Source organism: Vicia villosa, unplaced genomic scaffold (genome assembly GCF_029867415.1).
Source record: "Vicia villosa cultivar HV-30 ecotype Madison, WI unplaced genomic scaffold, Vvil1.0 ctg.003394F_1_1, whole genome shotgun sequence".
Taxonomy (NCBI): Eukaryota; Viridiplantae; Streptophyta; class Magnoliopsida; order Fabales; family Fabaceae; genus Vicia; species Vicia villosa.
The window spans coordinates 196,854-215,104 of NW_026706195.1; the positions used below are offsets into that span (position 1 = coordinate 196,854).

The window sequence follows — 18,251 nt, forward strand, 5'->3', positions numbered from 1 at the left end:
CTTTGAACTTCTGACGCCTCTGAACTTCCTTTGCTTGTTCTTCCAGAGTTGATTTAGCCTTCTGGAGATCAAGGACAGTTCATCTTCTTCTTCAGATTCTGATTCTTCAGGATCTTCTTCTCTAGCCTGAAAAGCGTTAGTGCATTTCTTGATATTGGATTTTAATGCAATAGACTTACCTTTCTTTTGAGGCTCATTTGCGTCCAGCTCTATTTCATGGCTTCTCAAGGCACTGATAAGCTCTTCCAGAGAAACTTCATTCAGATTCTTTGCAATCTTGAATGCAGTCACCATAGGACCCCATCTTCTGGGTAAGCTTCTGATGATTTTCTTTACGTGATCAGCCTTGGTGTATCCCTTGTCAAGAACTCTCAATCCAGCAGTAAGAGTTTGAAATCTTGAAAACATCTTTTCAATGTCTTCATCATCCTCCATCTTGAAGGCTTCATACTTCTGGATTAAAGCGAGAGCTTTAGTCTCCTTGACTTGAGCATTTCCTTCATGAGTCATTTTCAAGGACTCATATATGTCATAGGCCGTTTCCCTGTTAGATATCTTCTCATACTCAGCATGAGAGATAGCATTCAGCAAAACAGTTCTGCATTTATGATGATTCCTGAAAAGCTTCTTCTGATCATCACTCATTTCTTGCCTTGTCAGCTTTACGCCACTGGCATTTACTGGATGTTTGTAACCATCCATCAGAAGATCCCATAGATCACCATCTAGACCAAGAAAGTAACTTTCCAGTTTATCTTTCCAGTATTCAAAGTTTTCACCATCAAATACCGGCGGTCTAGTATAACCATTGTTACCGTTGTGTTGCTCAGCAGAGCCAGATGTAGATGCAGGTGTAGACTTTGCAGTTTCATCAGCCATCTTTTACTGAAGCGTTTTTCTCTTCCTGAATCTTTTCTAAACACGGTTAAGTGCTTGCACCTTAGAACCGGCGCTCTGATGCCAATTGAAGGATAGAAAAACACTTAGAAAGGGGGGGTTTGAATAAGTGTAGCTTTAAAAAACTTGACAGATAAAAATAAATTGCACAGTTATTTTTATCCTGGTTCGTTGTTAACTAAACTACTCCAGTCCACCCCCGCAGAGATGATTTACCTCAACTGAGGATTTAATCCACTAATCGCACGGATTACAATGGTTCTCCACTTAGTCAGCGACTAAGTCTTCCAGAGTCTTCTGATCACACACTGATCACTCCAGGAACAACTGCTTAGATACCCTCTAAGACTTTTCTAGAGTATTCTGATCCACACGATCACTCTAGTTACAACCTGCTTAGATAACCTCTAAGACTTCCTAGAGTATTCTGATCCACACGATCACTCTAGTTCCTTACAACTTAATGTAATCAATTCTAAGAGTATTACAATTGCTTCTTAAAAGCTATAATCACAAACTGTGATATTTCTCTTAACGTTTAAGCTTAATCTCACTAATATATTACAACAGCAATGTAGTGAGCTTTGATGAAGATGAAGATTCTGAGCTTTGAATAGAACAGAGTTTCAGCAAGTTAATATGAGTTGTTTTGTTCAGAATCGTTAACCTTGCTTCTCATCAGAACTTCATATTTATAGGCGTTGGAGAAGATGACCGTTGAGTGCATTTAATGCTTTGCGTGTTCCGTACAGCATCGCATTTAATGTTATACGCTTTTGTCAACTACCTCGAGCCTTGTTCACGCTGTGTCTACTGACGTTGCCTATAATAGCTTTTAACGTTCCTTTTGTCAGTCAGCGTAGCTTGCCACTTGTACTTCCTTCTGATCTGATGTTTTGTGAATACAACGTTTGAATATCATCAGAGTCAAATAGCTTGGTGCAAAGCATCTTCTGATCTTCTGACCTTGAAGTGCTTCTGAGCGTGATACCATCAGAACTTCAGTGCTTCTGATCTCATGTTCTTCTGATGCTTCCATAGACCCATGTTCTGATTCTGCTTCGACCATCTTCTGATGTCTTGCCAGACCATGTTCTGATGTTGCATGCTGAACCCTTTGAGACAAAGCTTCTGAGCGCTGAATTATGCATACTCTTTATATATTTCCTGAAAAGGAAATTGCATCGGATTAGAGTACCATATTATCTTAAGCAAAATTCATATTATTGTTATCATCAAAACTAAGATAATTGATCAGAACAAATCTTGTTCTAATAGAGTCACCATAGAGAATGATCTCTCAAGGTCACATCATGACGATTCCGTCAATACAAGGAATGAAATAATAAGGTTACATATAGATAGTGTATTCCCAATAGGCAGATGATTGTTAATGATTGTTAAGGACAAATGGTTAGAAAATCAAATATCAAAGACATATATAAAGGGATCAAATTTGAATGCTGAAGGCTATTAATTCACTATAATGTTGAATCATTTAATATACAATGTGAATTATTTTTGAGTGCTTTAATTTTAAGTTGCATATCTCTAATATATTCAGGGGGAAATCTTAATACATTTTTGTTGTTTGTCTTTACGCTTTTGTTCCGTTAACTATTTTTTAATGATCAGTCACAGTTTTGCTATATTTTATCAGTCATTTCTATTAGTTTTTGTGATGTTTGGTTACTAAATTAAGCCAATTACAATAAAATGTCATTGTTTTATAATTGTCTGGATAATTGGTTTAATTCTGAGACTACTGATTTTTGTGGGTAGATATTATGTGTTTTGCAGGTAAAATGGCGAAGAAGTGAATCGAGCACTGTTCAGACGCATTTCTGTACATGTGTAAAAGTTAAGGAAAATGTATTCTGCCCAAACGTGTGTCCAAACGCGTCCCCAAGCCTACCAGGAAGCCAGAGAACCATGCTGCTGCTCACACGCGTCTCCAGACGCGTCCCACTCCAGAAGGGAGTCAAAAAATGAGTATTTGCTCATACGCGTCCCAGGACGCGTCTCTGCCCCCACACGCGTGCCCAGACGCGTCCTTAGAGGCCAAAATTGCAGTCTCTGGCCACACGCGTCCCTGGACGCGTCTCAAGTGAAGAAAATGCAAAGGAAAATCACCCTTCTGGCAACACGCGTCCCTGGACGCGTCTCCTTGCTCCAAACGAGTGCCCACACGCGTTTCTGCGTAATATTTTGGGCTTTCTCTTCTAAAAAGCCCAGAAAGACAGAAATAAAAAGGGGAAAACGCGTTTGGAAGAAGGTTCAACGAATTTTGAGGAGAAAATAGATTTTTGAAGACTGGAGAACTCAGCATTGGCGGAAGTTTCATGATTCAAGACTACGACACGTCTAAAGATTGATTCATCCAAAAATTGCTGTAATGAACACTATTTTATCTTAGTTTTGTTTTCTGTTATGAGTAGCTAAACCCCCCATTGCTAGGGGGTGACCCTGATTTCAATTGTGATGAACCTGTTGAATTGATGCAATAACAATATTAGTTTTTATTCAGTTGATTTGTTCTTTTTCTGATCCTAATGCTTTTCCCGTCAGAAAAACGGATTTTGATTTTTGATAAGTGATTTTAACTGGACAGTAATTTCCTTGTTGACATGATTTAGAACATATGATAATCCATATCTCCTAGGACTAGGGATATCTTATTATAACCGGAATTCTTGTTATTTGAACACTTGATCTTACCATAATTACCTATGGACATAGTAATTAGGTAGAGATGTCAAGAAAATCTTCTTACTAAGGACTTAGAATCAGATACTCTAGAGAACCGGTAATCAACTGATAAACGTATGTTGTTGCATTAAGAAGACAAGTTTGTTACAGGAAAAATCATTCACCGACCCCCTAGCAATATGCTCATCTCTGATAATTTGTGATTTATTCTTATCGTTTTTAAATATAATTTTAATCATTCTCATATAACATCAAACGAAATCCCCAGGTTCTTTTGTTTGATTGAATCATTATAGAACTTATATTGCCACAACAATCCTTGAGACCGATACTTGGATAATTTCCACTTTATAAACTACATCGGTAGAAAGTAGTACACTTGCTATTTTTCCGATCATTTATTGAGTCTCCTTCATAATTTCACATCTTTGGTTAAGTTTTGAATGCATTAGTTTTAGCATGTATAATTTAATTGTTCATATTTTAGTAATTGTTTGAGTTAATAGAATAAAAATCATATTTGAGGTTGGTTCAAGTTATATGGGAAGTAAAAGCTCAAACTACTTTGAAAAACTTGAAAAATTGGGATTTATTGTGTGTGACTCGAATCACTCGCAATCTATGAATCGAATCAAGTCAAACAGAGGAGAACAATTTTTTTTGGTGTATGTGACTCGAATCGTAATTTACATATGATTTAAATCATGCAACACTAAAACTTGAATCACAAGTTGCACATGATTTGAATCATACATCTCTTGTTAGCAACTGCCTCATTCGATTCAAATCACATTTTCTACATGACTCGAATCATAAGGTTTTTCACTTTTTCCTGTTTGATTATGACCAATTTGATTTGAATCAAGCTTTGTACATGACTCAAATCATGAGCCTTCATGACTGAAATCAGAGATACAACATGACTCGAATCACAGGAAATTTGTCACTTTTCTTTATGTTGATCTTATTCCACTCTACTTCCTCATTTGACTCAAATCAACAAATTCTCTCGACTCGAATCTAACAACCAATTTTCACCTATTTTTATGCATAATTTCCAGCACGTATAAATTACTTTTGTCATCTCATTCTTCACAAGTAACACAACATCAGTTAAAGTGATTTTGAGAAATAAACTACCTCCATTTTTGGAAACTTAAAACCTCTAACAAACAGAGTTTCTTCCATCTTCAACCTCTTGTTTGATTTCATATCTTTATTATGGAGATTTGTATTTGTCGAGGGAGACATGTCTTGAAACTAACATTTCTTAAAGGTTTCGTAAATATTTTCAAGAAGCTTGCAAACTTATGGTTGTTGTGACTGGTGGGGACAAATTCCAATGAAAAGAAGGAGGTTCTTCTATCTACGTTTACCTTGTAGTTATGTGTGGAATCTTGCAGACAGGGTAGTCTTAATCTTCGAACATTTCATCACTTAAGAAATTGGTGGGATCAAGGTTGATTGTCGCACATGATGACTTAGAGCAAATTGGGGAAGCTGGAAGATTCAAGAAGCGAGAATCGAATAAATATTTCGCAGAGAGATTGACATAAATGTTGTATACATGTCAAGGTCCTGATAGGAGATTTATTTTTCTCAGTATTATTGTGATTAGTGATTGCGTGAACTCGTGTAATATTTGTCAAAACATATTGGAATAAAAAATTTCAATGGAAAACCATTAGAGAGCAGAGAAGGCTCCTGCAAGGACGATATATCCGAACCACTATACATCTCGCTGTACCCTCTCTCTCTCTCTCTTGCATTTTAATTTTCGTAGGTTATTATATGTTTAAGTAATCATTTCTTAGTGTAGTTTATCTTTAATTCATGTTGATAGCGATTTATTACATACACTTAGGTTTTGTTAGAATTGGAACCTATTTGTGTTTTAGTGTTGATTAAAATCTGCAGACTAGTGGTGTTAGATTCATGAGATAATTGTTAATTTTTTAAAGAACACATCTCGTGTAATTTGCAATTTATCAATTCAATATAGCTGGCAACTTTTTGTTATTGTCTTTGAAATATTTAAGGATATTTGTCAATTGTGAATTTGTATTTGTGATTGATTTCTAATTAAAGCATAAGGTTTCTATTTTTCACTATAATACTTCCGCATTGAAAAACTATGATATTTCACTTTTAAAATCAATCAATTTTTAAAAAGGATCCATTCACCCTCTTTAGACAGTTGCTCTATTCCATATTCCTATCCAACAATATACTTTGCGCTTAAAGAATGCCGGTTTTTTTAAACCAACATAGTTTAGACTCCTATTTCTTGTGTTTTCTCATCTTCAAATATTTAATACATGGATACGATATCAGGTGTGCAAATAAACTCTCAAATCAATGTCATACAATCAAGATTTTTTAAGTGGGATTTCGTTCCTCATTTCATTAAAGAAGAATTCTACAAAGATAAATTGGAGTTACCTGATTATCGATTTGCTTGATTTTATATTTGAGGATTAGTAAAGAGATTGACATACTAGAGGTGTTGTTAGGTTGTTGCTCCCTTGTTTTTATAAGGGTCAAACACCTTTTTTCCCCCTTCCATTTGTGGCGAATCCCAAAAACAACCTTGTAAAAAAAACACAGATTACATCCATGTAATATGAAGATTTCCACATTTTAAACATTTAGTGAATTTGGTTACTTAATTCACTAGTTGTCATTGCCATGTAAGCATTTTTAGTATAACCCATGTTAGGTGTAATTTATTCCAATTATTTTCATTATTTAATCCAATTAACATTATTTATCATGTAAAACAAAACAAATTAAAATGAAAATAAATTGTTTCGTTGAATTGAGATTGTCGTTGAATTGAGATCAATAGCAGTGGACGGAAAGCTCCAATACGTGGGCACCACCTTCTTATGCAAAACTTTATGTCGAAATCAAAGTCAAACCCAGGAAGAAGATATTGGAAGTGTAACGCCCCAAACTGCTTTCAGGATGATCGACTGACCCCACAAACCAACACGAGTCTTTTCAGCATGCTTTGACCTTACTCACACGCTTTCCGGGAAACTTCCCAAAAGGTCACCCATCCCATAATTGCTCAAAGTCAAGCACGCTTAACTGTGAAGTTCTTATGGAACAGGCTACCGAAAAGAAGATGCATCTTGTTGGTATAGGTAGTACCTATCAATCATTATAAGCTTTCCTTCAACCATGTAGTCTCATACCTGCACAGCCTCATGGTCCCTCTCATTCCGATGTGGCGACCACTCCTTGCCATATTCGGCCTCGAGTGTTACATGCGGTGCAACCACCCCTCGCTTTCTTCGGCCTCGCGTGTTACAGGAAGTGTACAAATTGAGGGGTTTGTTCGCTTTTCTTCATATCCTTAGTTCTTAATGGGGTTTAATGTTCATAGTTTACCAGATTTCATTTTTTATAATCTTAATGGTTTTGCAATACTTTCCAGAAGGAAGATGATTGTAATGGATTTCATTGGGACGATGAACTTGACAGTAGAATACTTGAAGATCCTCAGTATGATGGATGTTCACCTGAAAGTGAAAATATGTTAGAGGTTATGAGGAAGTTGGGTGTAGAATTTGGGAAGAATTTCGTACACGAATTTGAGATGTCAATGAACAAGAAGAAGATTGAGAAACTGAAACATAAGTTTGCAAAAGATCAGAAGATCATTTTTCCCTCACACACACTCTTATTGTATCTTGGTTGTTTTTTGCTATTTTGTTTAGTAGTAAGTAGATTTTGTTGTAGAAATACTATGAATTGTATTAATTCAGTAATGCTCTTTGTATGAACATTGAAATGAATGAAATTGGAACCATGTGTTTTACTTGGTATATTTGGTATGGTATTGGTATTTTACTGCATTAGAATGTAACTAGTCTGTAATCAACAAAACTATGGCAAATTGGTATAACTGGTATGTATTTTTGTAAACCAGTAAATGTTAAACTTGTAGATTGTAAACCAATAAATTGTAATGGTCAAACCAGTAACTCGTAAATTGTTAAACCAGTAAATTGTTAAACTTGTAAACTTGTAAATTGGTACTAAAATTGCAATTGTCATGACTCAATAAATACCATTGTCAGTTGTTACTAAACTTACAAATGTCATAAACATACAAAATACCATTGTCAATTGGTACTAAACATCCAACTGTCATAAACATACAAAATACACTTCCATAGACTACAATCAAAATACCATAAACATGCAAAATAGACTTCCATATGTCTACAGTCAAAATGCCATAAACATCCATGGTCTGTTTTCAATTCTTCTTAGAGTCCACTTGCTTTTTCTTGGTCTGTTGGATTCACTATCTGAGATGATTGGTTTGTTTGGTATTCAACTTCTATAGAGGCCACTATTGATTCAACTTGTGCATCAATCTCACCATCAAAGTAATCCACCTCTGCAGTAACATCATCAGTAGCAGGGGCAGGAACATCATCAATAGCAGGAGCAGGAACATCAACTTGTGCATCAATCTCACCATCAAAGTAATCCCCCCAATTTTTACACTTCCAATATCTTCTTCCTAGGTTTGACTTCGATTTCGACATAAAAATTCGCATAGGAAGGTGGTGCCCACAGATTGGAGCTTTCCGCCCACTACTATTGATCTCAGAACTTGCGCTTCCGGTCATTGATTGAAGCTCGTGTATACGTTGATGTCATAGTTGTTAGCTGCGCACAAATTCTAGATGCAAAGACAATTTCAATTGAACAAAACAATTTATTTTAATTTTAATTTGTTTTGTTTTAAAATGTGGAAATCTTCATATTACAATAATAGAATCTGTGGTTTTTTTTTACAAGATTATTTTTGAGATTCGCCTCAAATTACATAGAGAAAAAAGTGTTTAACCCTTTTTATAATTATTTTGATTTGTCTTTTGATGGTCCAATCTAAATAAAAATAATTGAAAAAGACAAGAACACGAGTAAAGCGAGGTAGTAATAAATAAACAAAACATATCAGCTTTTCTCTTTTTCCCAATGCTATTACGAATCTATCCAGCTACTCCTATCATTCATCTCCGAAACCAACCATTTCCATCAACACAGAACCCAAAAAAGGTCAACCATAAGCATATCAAAGATGAGTCTAAATGAAACTGATGTTACTCAGAAGAACGATGAAGCACCCACTTTTCCATTTATTCAAGAATCTGTCAAAAATGACCCTTTCAAAGTTCCTCAAAGATATACCAGAAGTGAAGAAGTAATTCAAAAATCACTTTTCATGCCTCAACTTACATCCCAGCTCCCTGTCATTGATTTTGCACTACTCCTAGATCGGAACAAAGATGAATTATCGAAACTCGACACAGCATGTAAGGAGTGGGGATTCTTTCAGGTACACAATTCTGACCAAGCTATTGAAATATTCTAGTAATAATAAGTTCAGCATGTTGACATCAATGTAATTAGTATCTTTGTAATGCAATTACTTTTTCCAGATAGTGAATCATGGCGTGGAGATAGACCTGATGCAGAGAATGAAGGAAGCAGCAGCTGAGTTTTTTGAATCTCCAATAGAGAAAAAGATCAAGTATGCAATGCCTCCAGGTGGTTTAGAAGGTTATGGCCATGCTCCGGTTGATTGGTCTGATCGTGTTAACTTAACCATTTATCCAACCCGGCTCAGGCAGCTTCCGTTTTGGCCTGAGGAGTTGAAGTAGGTATTCTTGTTATATTATTATGTTACACAGTATCTTAGTATCTTAGTTTATCTCGGGGACCGATCCCCCGTCCATTAACGAGGAGCCATTTAAAGTCAGAGCAAAGTTCTATATGGACTGGCTCAACACAGTAGTTGTATGAGCCTAGCAGAGATTATTAACTGAATATCTCTTGTGATATTTAACAGGGATATTATAGAGGCATATTCAAGTGAAATTAGACGAGTCGCCGAGCAACTTATCAAATCTGTGTCATTGCTTTTGGGATTGGAGGAACATGTTCTTCTTGGACTACATAAAGAATTATGTAAAGGTTTACGTGCAAACTATTACCCTCCTTGTAACGCGCCTGAGAACGTAATTGGTTTGAGTTCACACTGTGATATAAGGACTCTTATAGTAGGAATGCAAGATGATAATGCAACGGGAACGCAAATTCGATACAAAGGAGGTTGGGTACCAATCAAAACAATACCAGGTGCTTTACTTATCAATGTTGGAGATGTAATAGAGGTAGATACTTATTCATTTCTTTAGTGAATACTTACAAAAGATAGAGTCACTTTTCTGTTTCATCTTGCTTTTGTAATCATGACAGATATGGAGCAATGGGAGATACAAGAGTGTGGAACACAGAGTACAGACGAATAAGAACAAGAGAAGGATTACTTTTGTATCGTTTTTGTATCCTCGGGATGATGCTGAAATCGGACCATTTGAGCATTTGATAGATGATCAAAATCCAAAGATGTACAAGGAAATCGCATATGGAGACTATTTCGGGCACGTCCGGGATAAGAAGTTAGCAGGAAAAACACATGTGAGGGCGACAAAGATAAATGAATTTTGAAGGAAAATAAAGCTGTTCCCTCTCAAGTTTGTTTACTTTTTCATGTTGTCAATTTTGATTGAATAATTCTTAATGAATAAAGTTGTGCCTATTTACTAAGTACTAAATTAGTCCTTGTCAGTTAAATTTAGATCTTGTTAATTCACATGGCTACCAAGTGATCCAAAGTTCAAAGTTTTGGGGTAAATGAAGGAAGATTGCATTACCAATTTAATGCTCCTTTGATCTTTTAAATTGAAACTGTTATCAAATTAGATATTTTGGCAGTTTAGTGAATTTCCAAGACTATTTGGTTTGGAAAATATGACAATTTAAGAAATAAAGTTCTTTTCAAGAGTGAAGTTGTTGATGGTGTGGGACTGTTAAATCATATTAAGTCTTTGTAGCTCATAAGGCTTGGAGGTTTTTTCATTTGGAATCTCCAAACTAGGGGTAGCAAAACGGGTCAGGCTTGTTGGGGGTATGTCTGTTTCTGCTTGCCGGACGGGTTAAGATTTTAGACTCGCCCAAGACAGGTAGGCGGGCATACCTACCGTTTGCCAACCTTACTCCAAACCTTATTATAAACCCTTAAATATGTTTGCGATTTGCATTATATTTTGATTTCTTTATATGAGGCAATTTGTTTATATCCCAGCTTACCTAAGCAATTAAAGTTTATTTCATTTGGAATTTCCAGATCATAGGTTCGATAGAACCTAAACAAGTACATTAAAATACTACTAAACTTGATAATTTCCATGTGGACTGACTAGGCAGAGGTATATTTATTTCTAAAGAATTTCAAGATTCCCTTGACTAACAAACACACAAAAAAAACTACATAAATGTTGTAACCTTTCAAAGTTCTCAAAGCAAACAATCTATACCAAGCAAACAAAAGATGAGTTTCAACATGGATGAAGCACCGGTTTTTGCTCCATCTTTACCAGTACCAAATGTTCAAGAAATGGTGAAGATGAATCCTTTTCAAGTTCCTATAAGATACATGAGGAATCAAGAAGAAATGGAGAAAGTAAATTACAAGCCTCACCTTTCTTCTGAGATTCCTGTCATTGATTTAACACTGGTTTCAAATGGGAATATCGAGGAGATACAGAAACTTGACTTAGCATGCAAAGAGTGGGGTTTCTTTCAGGTAATCACTAGTGTTGGTGTCAGTTTCTGACACCGACACTGACACACTTTTTTTAGAAATATCGGTGTTACAGAGCTAATAATCATCACGTGCTGCTTAAAATTTCAAATATATTTCTCTGCAGATAGTGAATCATGGTGTGCAAAAAGAACTCATGCAAAATATGAAAAATGTCACATACGAGTTTTTCAAGCTTCCAATAGAAGAGAAAAACAAGTATGCAATGCTCTCAAACGACGTACATGGTTATGGACATGCTTACGTTGTTTCCGAAGACCAGACACTTGATTGGACAGATACACTCTTCTTACTCATTTATCCCGACCGCTTCAGAAAACTTCAGTTTTGGCCAAAAACTCCAGAGGAATTCAAGTATACGGTTTTTACACTTTCAATCTCGAAGTATATATGTACATGTTGTGATTTTGATGGAATTCATGTGGTAATGCAGGGAGATAACAGAGGCCTATTCGAGTGAAGTGAAACGAGTTGGTGACGAACTTCTGAGTTCTTTGTCTGTTATTATGGGGTTGGAGAAGGATGTTCTTGTTGGATTACATAAAGAAGTACTTCAAGGTTTACGCTTCAACTATTACCCTCCTTGTAATGCACCTGAGGAAGTGCTAGGTTTGAGTCCACACTCTGATTCAGGCACCATTACTTTACTTATGCAAGATGATGATGTGCCCGGGTTAGAAATTCGGCACAAAGGAAATTGGGTGCCAGTTACTCCTATATCAGATGCTCTAGTTGTCAACGTTGGCGATGTGATAGAGGTAAATTTTTGTCTTAATCATTTGGTTCGACATGTGTCTGACATATTTTTATGTCTGACATAGATACAGACAAATGTGGTTATATTCAATCATTTTTAGTTTCTTCGATTATTACATGTATTTAAGTGTTAGTGTCTGTGTCGTGTTTGATATATATGTATTCATGTGATCCGTTTGTGATGTGAGCAGATATGGAGTAATGGAAAATATAAGAGTGTAGAGCACAGAGCAGTGACAAATAAGAACAAGAGAAGGACATCTTATGCGACATTTTTGTTCCCTCGAGATGATGTTGAGGTTGAGCCTTTTGATCATATGATTGATGCTCAAAACCCCAAGATGTACCAGAAAGTTATGTATGGAGATTATTTGAGGCAATCCTTAAAGAGAAAGATGGAGGGAAAAGCACACACTGATGTGGCAAAGATAAAGGAATAGGTAATAGAGGAATAACAAATTAAGAGAAAAAGTTGGAAAGTTTGTAAATTTTCTTGTTGACAATTGTGTTTGCATAATGCTCAACGAATATCATCATGTTTATTAAAAAAAATATATCATTTATATCAAATAGCATGGAGTTTGTATTTAGAAGTTATTTATAAGCAAAGATTCTCTTTTTAGGTTCATTAAATAATGAATGTTTCTTGTCTTTTATGTAGGCTAGATACATTCATTATTCAATGAACCTAAAAAGAAAATTTTTGCTTATAAATCAGGCCGGAGTAGTACTAATTTTGCAAAGTAGAATGCAAAGTATAGTAAGAAAAGGCATTCACCATTATAGGCATGTATTAAGCCCCTATTAAGATTAATAACCACTTAAGGCCAATTGTGCTAACACTTAGGCTATGTTTGGGAGTTCGGAGAGGAGGGGAGGGGAAGACTTCCGAAAAAGAATTTTTTAAAAAATATAGAAAAATATTTGACAATTTTTTAAAAAACGATTTTGTTTAGAATGATAAAAGAGTCATTATCATTACAAAATTTTTAATTTTCAAAATAGTATAACAACCTAAAAGATATTTGGAAAATTTATGTAAGCCCTCCAAAACCCTCCTTCAATACAATTTTTGAGTTCCCCCATTTTATAGAGTTTTTGGTGTTATGAAGAAAATCAAACCCTCCAAAACCCTCCTACCCAAAATCTTTTTATTCTTTTCACTCAATTCTTTCTATTTTCCAAAGCCCTCCCCTCCATTCCCCTCCAAACTCCCAAACATAGCCTTAAGGAGTGAAATCGGTTTGGTTTAGATTGGTTTTTGTTTAAAAAATTGTTCAATGAATGATATCTCAATCTTCTTGATTTGATTCGACTTTTAATATTTCTTAAAAATGGAACCAAACCAAACTAATTGATTTGTAACAAGACTAGAAGAAATTCTGTTGAAGAAGAAAAAGGAAAAAACGTAAAAATAAATGAAAACTAACGAAGAGAATTTGAACGCAAAGAAGACGACCATATCATATCAGAACGACGGTAGAGAACAACAGTGCTGGTGGGCGGTGAGAGCAGCAGTTCGGTGAGAGCAAGTTTTTTGACTTATGATTTATACTTTCTATGTTTGGAGTTTGATTCTAACGGCGTGTTTTACTTAAAGGAAGGAAGCGTAAATAAAGATGGAGAATAATAGTTGGACCGATATAAAGATTGGGCTTAATGATAGGTGAAATTAAAGATTTAGAGCGTAATTATAACCATTGGTTCGATTCACAGGTTTGACAGTTCATAAAAACTAAAATCGAGAATCGAACCCAACCACTTCAATTTTTATTAGTTCGATTTGATTTTGGAACCAAACCAAAAGCAATCGAACTTTTTCAGTTTGGTTTAATTTGGATTGTCAGTTTAATTGGTTTTTCTGATCTGCTTACACCTCTACTTACACTTTTTTAAGCCACAACTTCTTTGTCATCTCAAAAAGTTGAATAGTTTATCTGCACCAAATCTCTTAATGGTGTTTTAATTTATCATATTTAATTATTTTAAATTTGAGAGGGTTTCAAGACAATTCACTCTATCAGTAACTTTATTTAATTATTCAGGCTTAAATGTAATCCCCCCCCCCCCCCAAATTTTCCAATTGTTTGATTTTGGCCCCGCAAATTTCAATTGTTTGATTTTAACAACAATAATTTCTAGATCTAGGATTCTACCAAGGACAAGCACAAAACTATGAAGAACAAACAAAATAATAAAATTCTGAATAATTTGTTGCATTCTATTAAGATGTCAAACCCTTAAATACAAGCATAAGTTCTCATGGACTGAACTAATGGGCCTGGCCCAATTAAAATAAAAAATAATTACGTAATAATAAAATTTAATGCATATTATTTTGTGATAAAGTCTTTCATCCATTTGGGTTTGTGTCTGATTCGTATGGGCTTGTTATCATTACTATCCACCCCAAAAAGAACCTTGTCCTCAAGGTTGGGTTTAAGAAAGGTTTTGGGATGTTGAAAAATTGCAGCCCATTTGAGAGGTCAAATGACGAAAAAGTCGTCGATAAAAGCCGGTGAGGCCTAAAAAATCCCCTGAGTGCCGTGAGCGAACGAGGCCTTGGCCAGTCTAGTATAGCATGAATCTTTTCAAGGCTGGGGTTACACCATCACTTGAGATAATATGCCTAAATAATCAACACTAGGAACAACAAAAACACATTTGGATAATTTTGTATAAAATTGATTGGAAACAAGTAACTCTAAATTCAATATTAAATGATGGTCATGATCAAAAATATTAGAACTATAAATGAGAATATCGTCAACAAAAACTAACACAAACCGTCGGAGGTAAGGTCGAAACAAATCGTTCATTGCTGATTGAAAAGAACTAGGAGAATTAGTTAGGCCGAAAGGCATCACCAAGAACCCATAGTACCCGTCAAACGTTTTGAACGTAGTTTTGTGAGTGTCCTCCGGAGTCACCCGGATTTGGTGATAACCAGATCTTAGATCAATCTTAGAAAAAATAGTTGCCCGAACCTAATTCATCAAAAAGCTCATCTATGGCTGGGATGGCAAAACAATCACGAATTGTGACATCGTTGATTGCTCTATAATCAATGCAAAAATGCCAAGTACCATCTTTCTTTTGAACTAAAAGAATTGGGATGAATAGGGGTTGTTACTGGGTTTGGTGACACCCTCATGTAGCATGTATTGGATGATTGTGGTCATCGCGTCTTTTTAGGAATGAGGATAACAATACAGTTTGACATTGACTAGAGGTGTGTTTGGAATAATGGGAATGCGGTGGTCATGGGGTCTAGATGGGGATAAACCATGTGGTTGTTCAAAAAAATTGGAATAGGAGTGAATGATAGTGGAAATTTGGTTGGGAAGGGAGGGGGACAAGGATTCAAGTGTATCAGTGGTTGGGGTGTGAGAATTGTTTTCTGGTTTCGGTATTGGTTGGTAAAGTAAGAGGTGGATAGATGCAATTGAATTTGTGTGGATAAGGTGACAAAACTGGTTACATAAGGAGGGAAGGGAGGGATTTGTGGTCACCCGTTATAGTAATATCATTTTTATTGTAAGTGAATGAGATCTTAGGAATTGAGAAGTTAGCCATAAGAGGATTAAGAGTTCTCAACCATTCCATACCAAGGACAACATCTGCTCCTTCAATAGGTAATAAGTGAAATGGAATCAAAAAAGAGTTTTTTGTATTGTGATTGAGACTTTTGGACATAGTTCTGAGCAGAGTAATTTAGAGCCATTTTGAACCATGACAGAAAAGTTGGGAATTGGTTTGGTTGTAATCTTGAGGTGATGGGCTATGTGTGGTTGTAATTTATTATGTTTACTACCTGTGTCAATGAGAACAGTAACAGAAAGGCCATTGATGGATCCTTTGAATTTTAGGGTTTTAGGAGAGAATTGGCCACTGGAAGTCTGAGGTGGTAGTTGAAAGTATGTATCATCTGGTTCAAGGGTAATGGCAGTTTCGTCACAACTTTCAGTGGGGTCTGGTGTGGGCAATTCCTCATCATCAACCAATAATAAAACAAATTTTCTAGCAGCACACTTATGGCCATGGATAAATTTCTCGTCACAATTAAAACATAACCCTTGGGCACTACACTCTTGTAACTGAACATTAGATAGCCGTCGAATAGGTAGTTTGGGTGGTTGGGTTGGATTAGGTTTGTTGGCTTGGTGGAAGTTGTAGGGTTGGGAACATTTTGGGCAGGAGGGTTAGACCCTGTGAGGGTAGTGAAAAAAGTTTTTTGAAACTTAGGTTTAGCATTACTTATTTTGGATTCAATAAGCTTTGCAAGACCAATAGCTTGAGATATTGACACCAGTTTATGAATAGCGATTTCATTTTGGATTTCTGGTGCCAAACCTAAAATTAAGCAATTAAAGATTGTGTCGGGAGATAACCCAATAACTTGATTTCCCATTTTTTCGAATTAGGCCTGATATTCCACAATAGAATGACTTTGTTTCAATTTGAATAGTTTAGCTTGATGATTCACATATGTGGAAGGACCAAATCGTTATTCCAACGCTTTAGTAAAAGATGCCCAATCCAGCAATAATTGATTTTGATGTATCCATTTAAACTAGCATAAAGCATCACTTTTCATATAAAAAGACATTATGGCTAATCTGTTTTCAGGGGGGGTAAATGATAAAAAGTGAAAATTTGCTCAACTTGGAACAACCATTCCAAGGGGTTAGAACCATCAAACATTGCAAGTTCTAATTTCAAGGTACGAAAAGGGGGAAGGGCGGGAGCTGAGTGATTTTGGAGAAAAGGAATTTGGGAGACTTATGGAAGGGTAAATGATTGTGTAGTAGTGGAAACAGGAGGGGATGTATAATATGGGGGATCTATGTAAGGTGGTGTGTTAAACAATCTATGGTATGTGGAGGGAGTGGGTCGGACCGCAGCTGAAGTGAGCGACAATGGTAGGTTGTGAGAGAGTGTTGTAAAGTGTAAAGGGATTGTAATGGGATGTGTGAAGATGGCTGACCATTGGGGTGTGTGTATAGGGTGAAATACAGAACTAATAGGGGTGGTATTCATAGGTTTTGAAGGAGGGTTTTGAGTGATACCTGAAGAGTTGGCTGTGTGAATAGTAGCAATTTGCTATTTTTCCTTTTGAGATGCTAATTTTGAGTGATACTTGAAGAGTTGGTTGTGTGAACAGTAGCAGTTTGCTGTTATTCCTTTTGAGATGCTAATTTTGTAAGCAAACTCATGATGTTGTCATATCTGGAGTCTGAAACTTGTTTTCAGTATCCATTCTGGTGTGAATCTGCTCCAGATCTGCATGTGTTTTGTCAAAACGTTCATCCATTTGCTACTAGATTTGTGTCATAGGATTGTGAATATGGATGTTAGTTGTTTGGACAAAGTCCTCTACAAGTTCTTTAGAGTTTGAGGGTTGGGGGGGGGGGGGGGGGGGTCATGAATTCAAGATGAAAGCACCAATTGATATAAAAGTTTCAGCAAATATAATTTCTGGATCTAGGGTTCTACCAAGGACAAGCACAAAACTAAGAAGAACAAACAAAATAATAAAATTCTGAATAATTTGCTGCATTCTATTGAGATGTCCAACCCTTGAATACAAGCATAAGTTTTCATGGACTAAACTAATGGGCTTGGCCCAGTTAAAATAAAAAACCAAATTACATAATAATTAAAGTTAACGCATATTATTTTGTAATTAAAAGTCTTTCATCCATTTGGGTTTAGACCTTATTCATGTGGGCTTGTTGTCATGTCCCCTATTGTATTTGATAGTCCCCCAGTGACATGTTGACAAAACTTCACTTATGTGAAATTTAAAAAAAAATAAAAAAATGGTTGATATGACAAAAGTACATTAATCTTTATTTCCTTTTATTTTTTTGTTACTTTTTCCTTTTTTTTCTTCTCTTCAATTATATTTTTCATCTCTTTTTATTTAGTTAAACCTAGAACATAATATCTTAAAAATCTTAAATATTTCATTTAACATATACCGAATGAGAAATTATTATGACAAAGAAAAATAGACCACTAGCTAATTAAAATAACATACTCTTTAGCCAAATTTGACTTATGCCAAATTTTGAAAACAACAATAAAAAGTATAAGAAGATAGGACAATGACGATTCAACATATGTCTTATGGCCAAAATCACCAATAAAGAAGTCTAAAAATAAAGATAATGACTGAGGTTGGCTTGTTGAT

At 35.6% G+C, this 18,251-nt stretch overlaps 2 protein-coding genes across 2 annotated transcripts; both read left to right on the forward strand.

The window, feature by feature from the left end:
- The first annotated feature begins 8,593 nt into the window (after positions 1-8,593).
- Positions 8,594-10,143, forward strand: LOC131640920 (oxoglutarate-dependent flavonoid 7-O-demethylase 1-like). The gene is made up of 4 exons (XM_058911277.1): positions 8,594-8,968; positions 9,072-9,289; positions 9,482-9,806; positions 9,892-10,143. The coding sequence occupies exons 1-4, from the start codon at positions 8,711-8,713 to the stop codon at positions 10,141-10,143; spliced, it is 1,053 nt and encodes a 350-aa protein (XP_058767260.1). The 5' UTR covers positions 8,594-8,710.
- Positions 10,144-11,026: 883 nt separating this feature from the next.
- On the forward strand, positions 11,027-12,642 carry LOC131640919 (oxoglutarate-dependent flavonoid 7-O-demethylase 1-like). Its single transcript, XM_058911276.1, has 4 exons — positions 11,027-11,281; positions 11,406-11,653; positions 11,733-12,057; positions 12,247-12,642. The coding sequence occupies exons 1-4, from the start codon at positions 11,027-11,029 to the stop codon at positions 12,493-12,495; spliced, it is 1,077 nt and encodes a 358-aa protein (XP_058767259.1). The 3' UTR covers positions 12,496-12,642.
- Positions 12,643-18,251: the final 5,609 nt, after the last annotated feature.

Excerpts from the sequence above, each read along its gene's own strand:
- LOC131640920 (XM_058911277.1), top strand. The coding sequence starts at position 8,711 with ATGAGTCTAAATGAAACTGATGTTACTCAGAAGAACGATGAAGCACCC. Across the intron at positions 8,969-9,071 it reads AGGAGTGGGGATTCTTTCAG|ATAGTGAATCATGGCGTGGA; the intron begins GTACACAATTCT and ends TACTTTTTCCAG. Across the intron at positions 9,290-9,481 it reads TTTTGGCCTGAGGAGTTGAA|GGATATTATAGAGGCATATT; the intron begins GTAGGTATTCTT and ends GATATTTAACAG.
- LOC131640919 (XM_058911276.1), top strand. The coding sequence starts at position 11,027 with ATGAGTTTCAACATGGATGAAGCACCGGTTTTTGCTCCATCTTTACCA. Across the intron at positions 11,282-11,405 it reads AAGAGTGGGGTTTCTTTCAG|ATAGTGAATCATGGTGTGCA; the intron begins GTAATCACTAGT and ends ATTTCTCTGCAG. Across the intron at positions 11,654-11,732 it reads AAAACTCCAGAGGAATTCAA|GGAGATAACAGAGGCCTATT; the intron begins GTATACGGTTTT and ends GTGGTAATGCAG.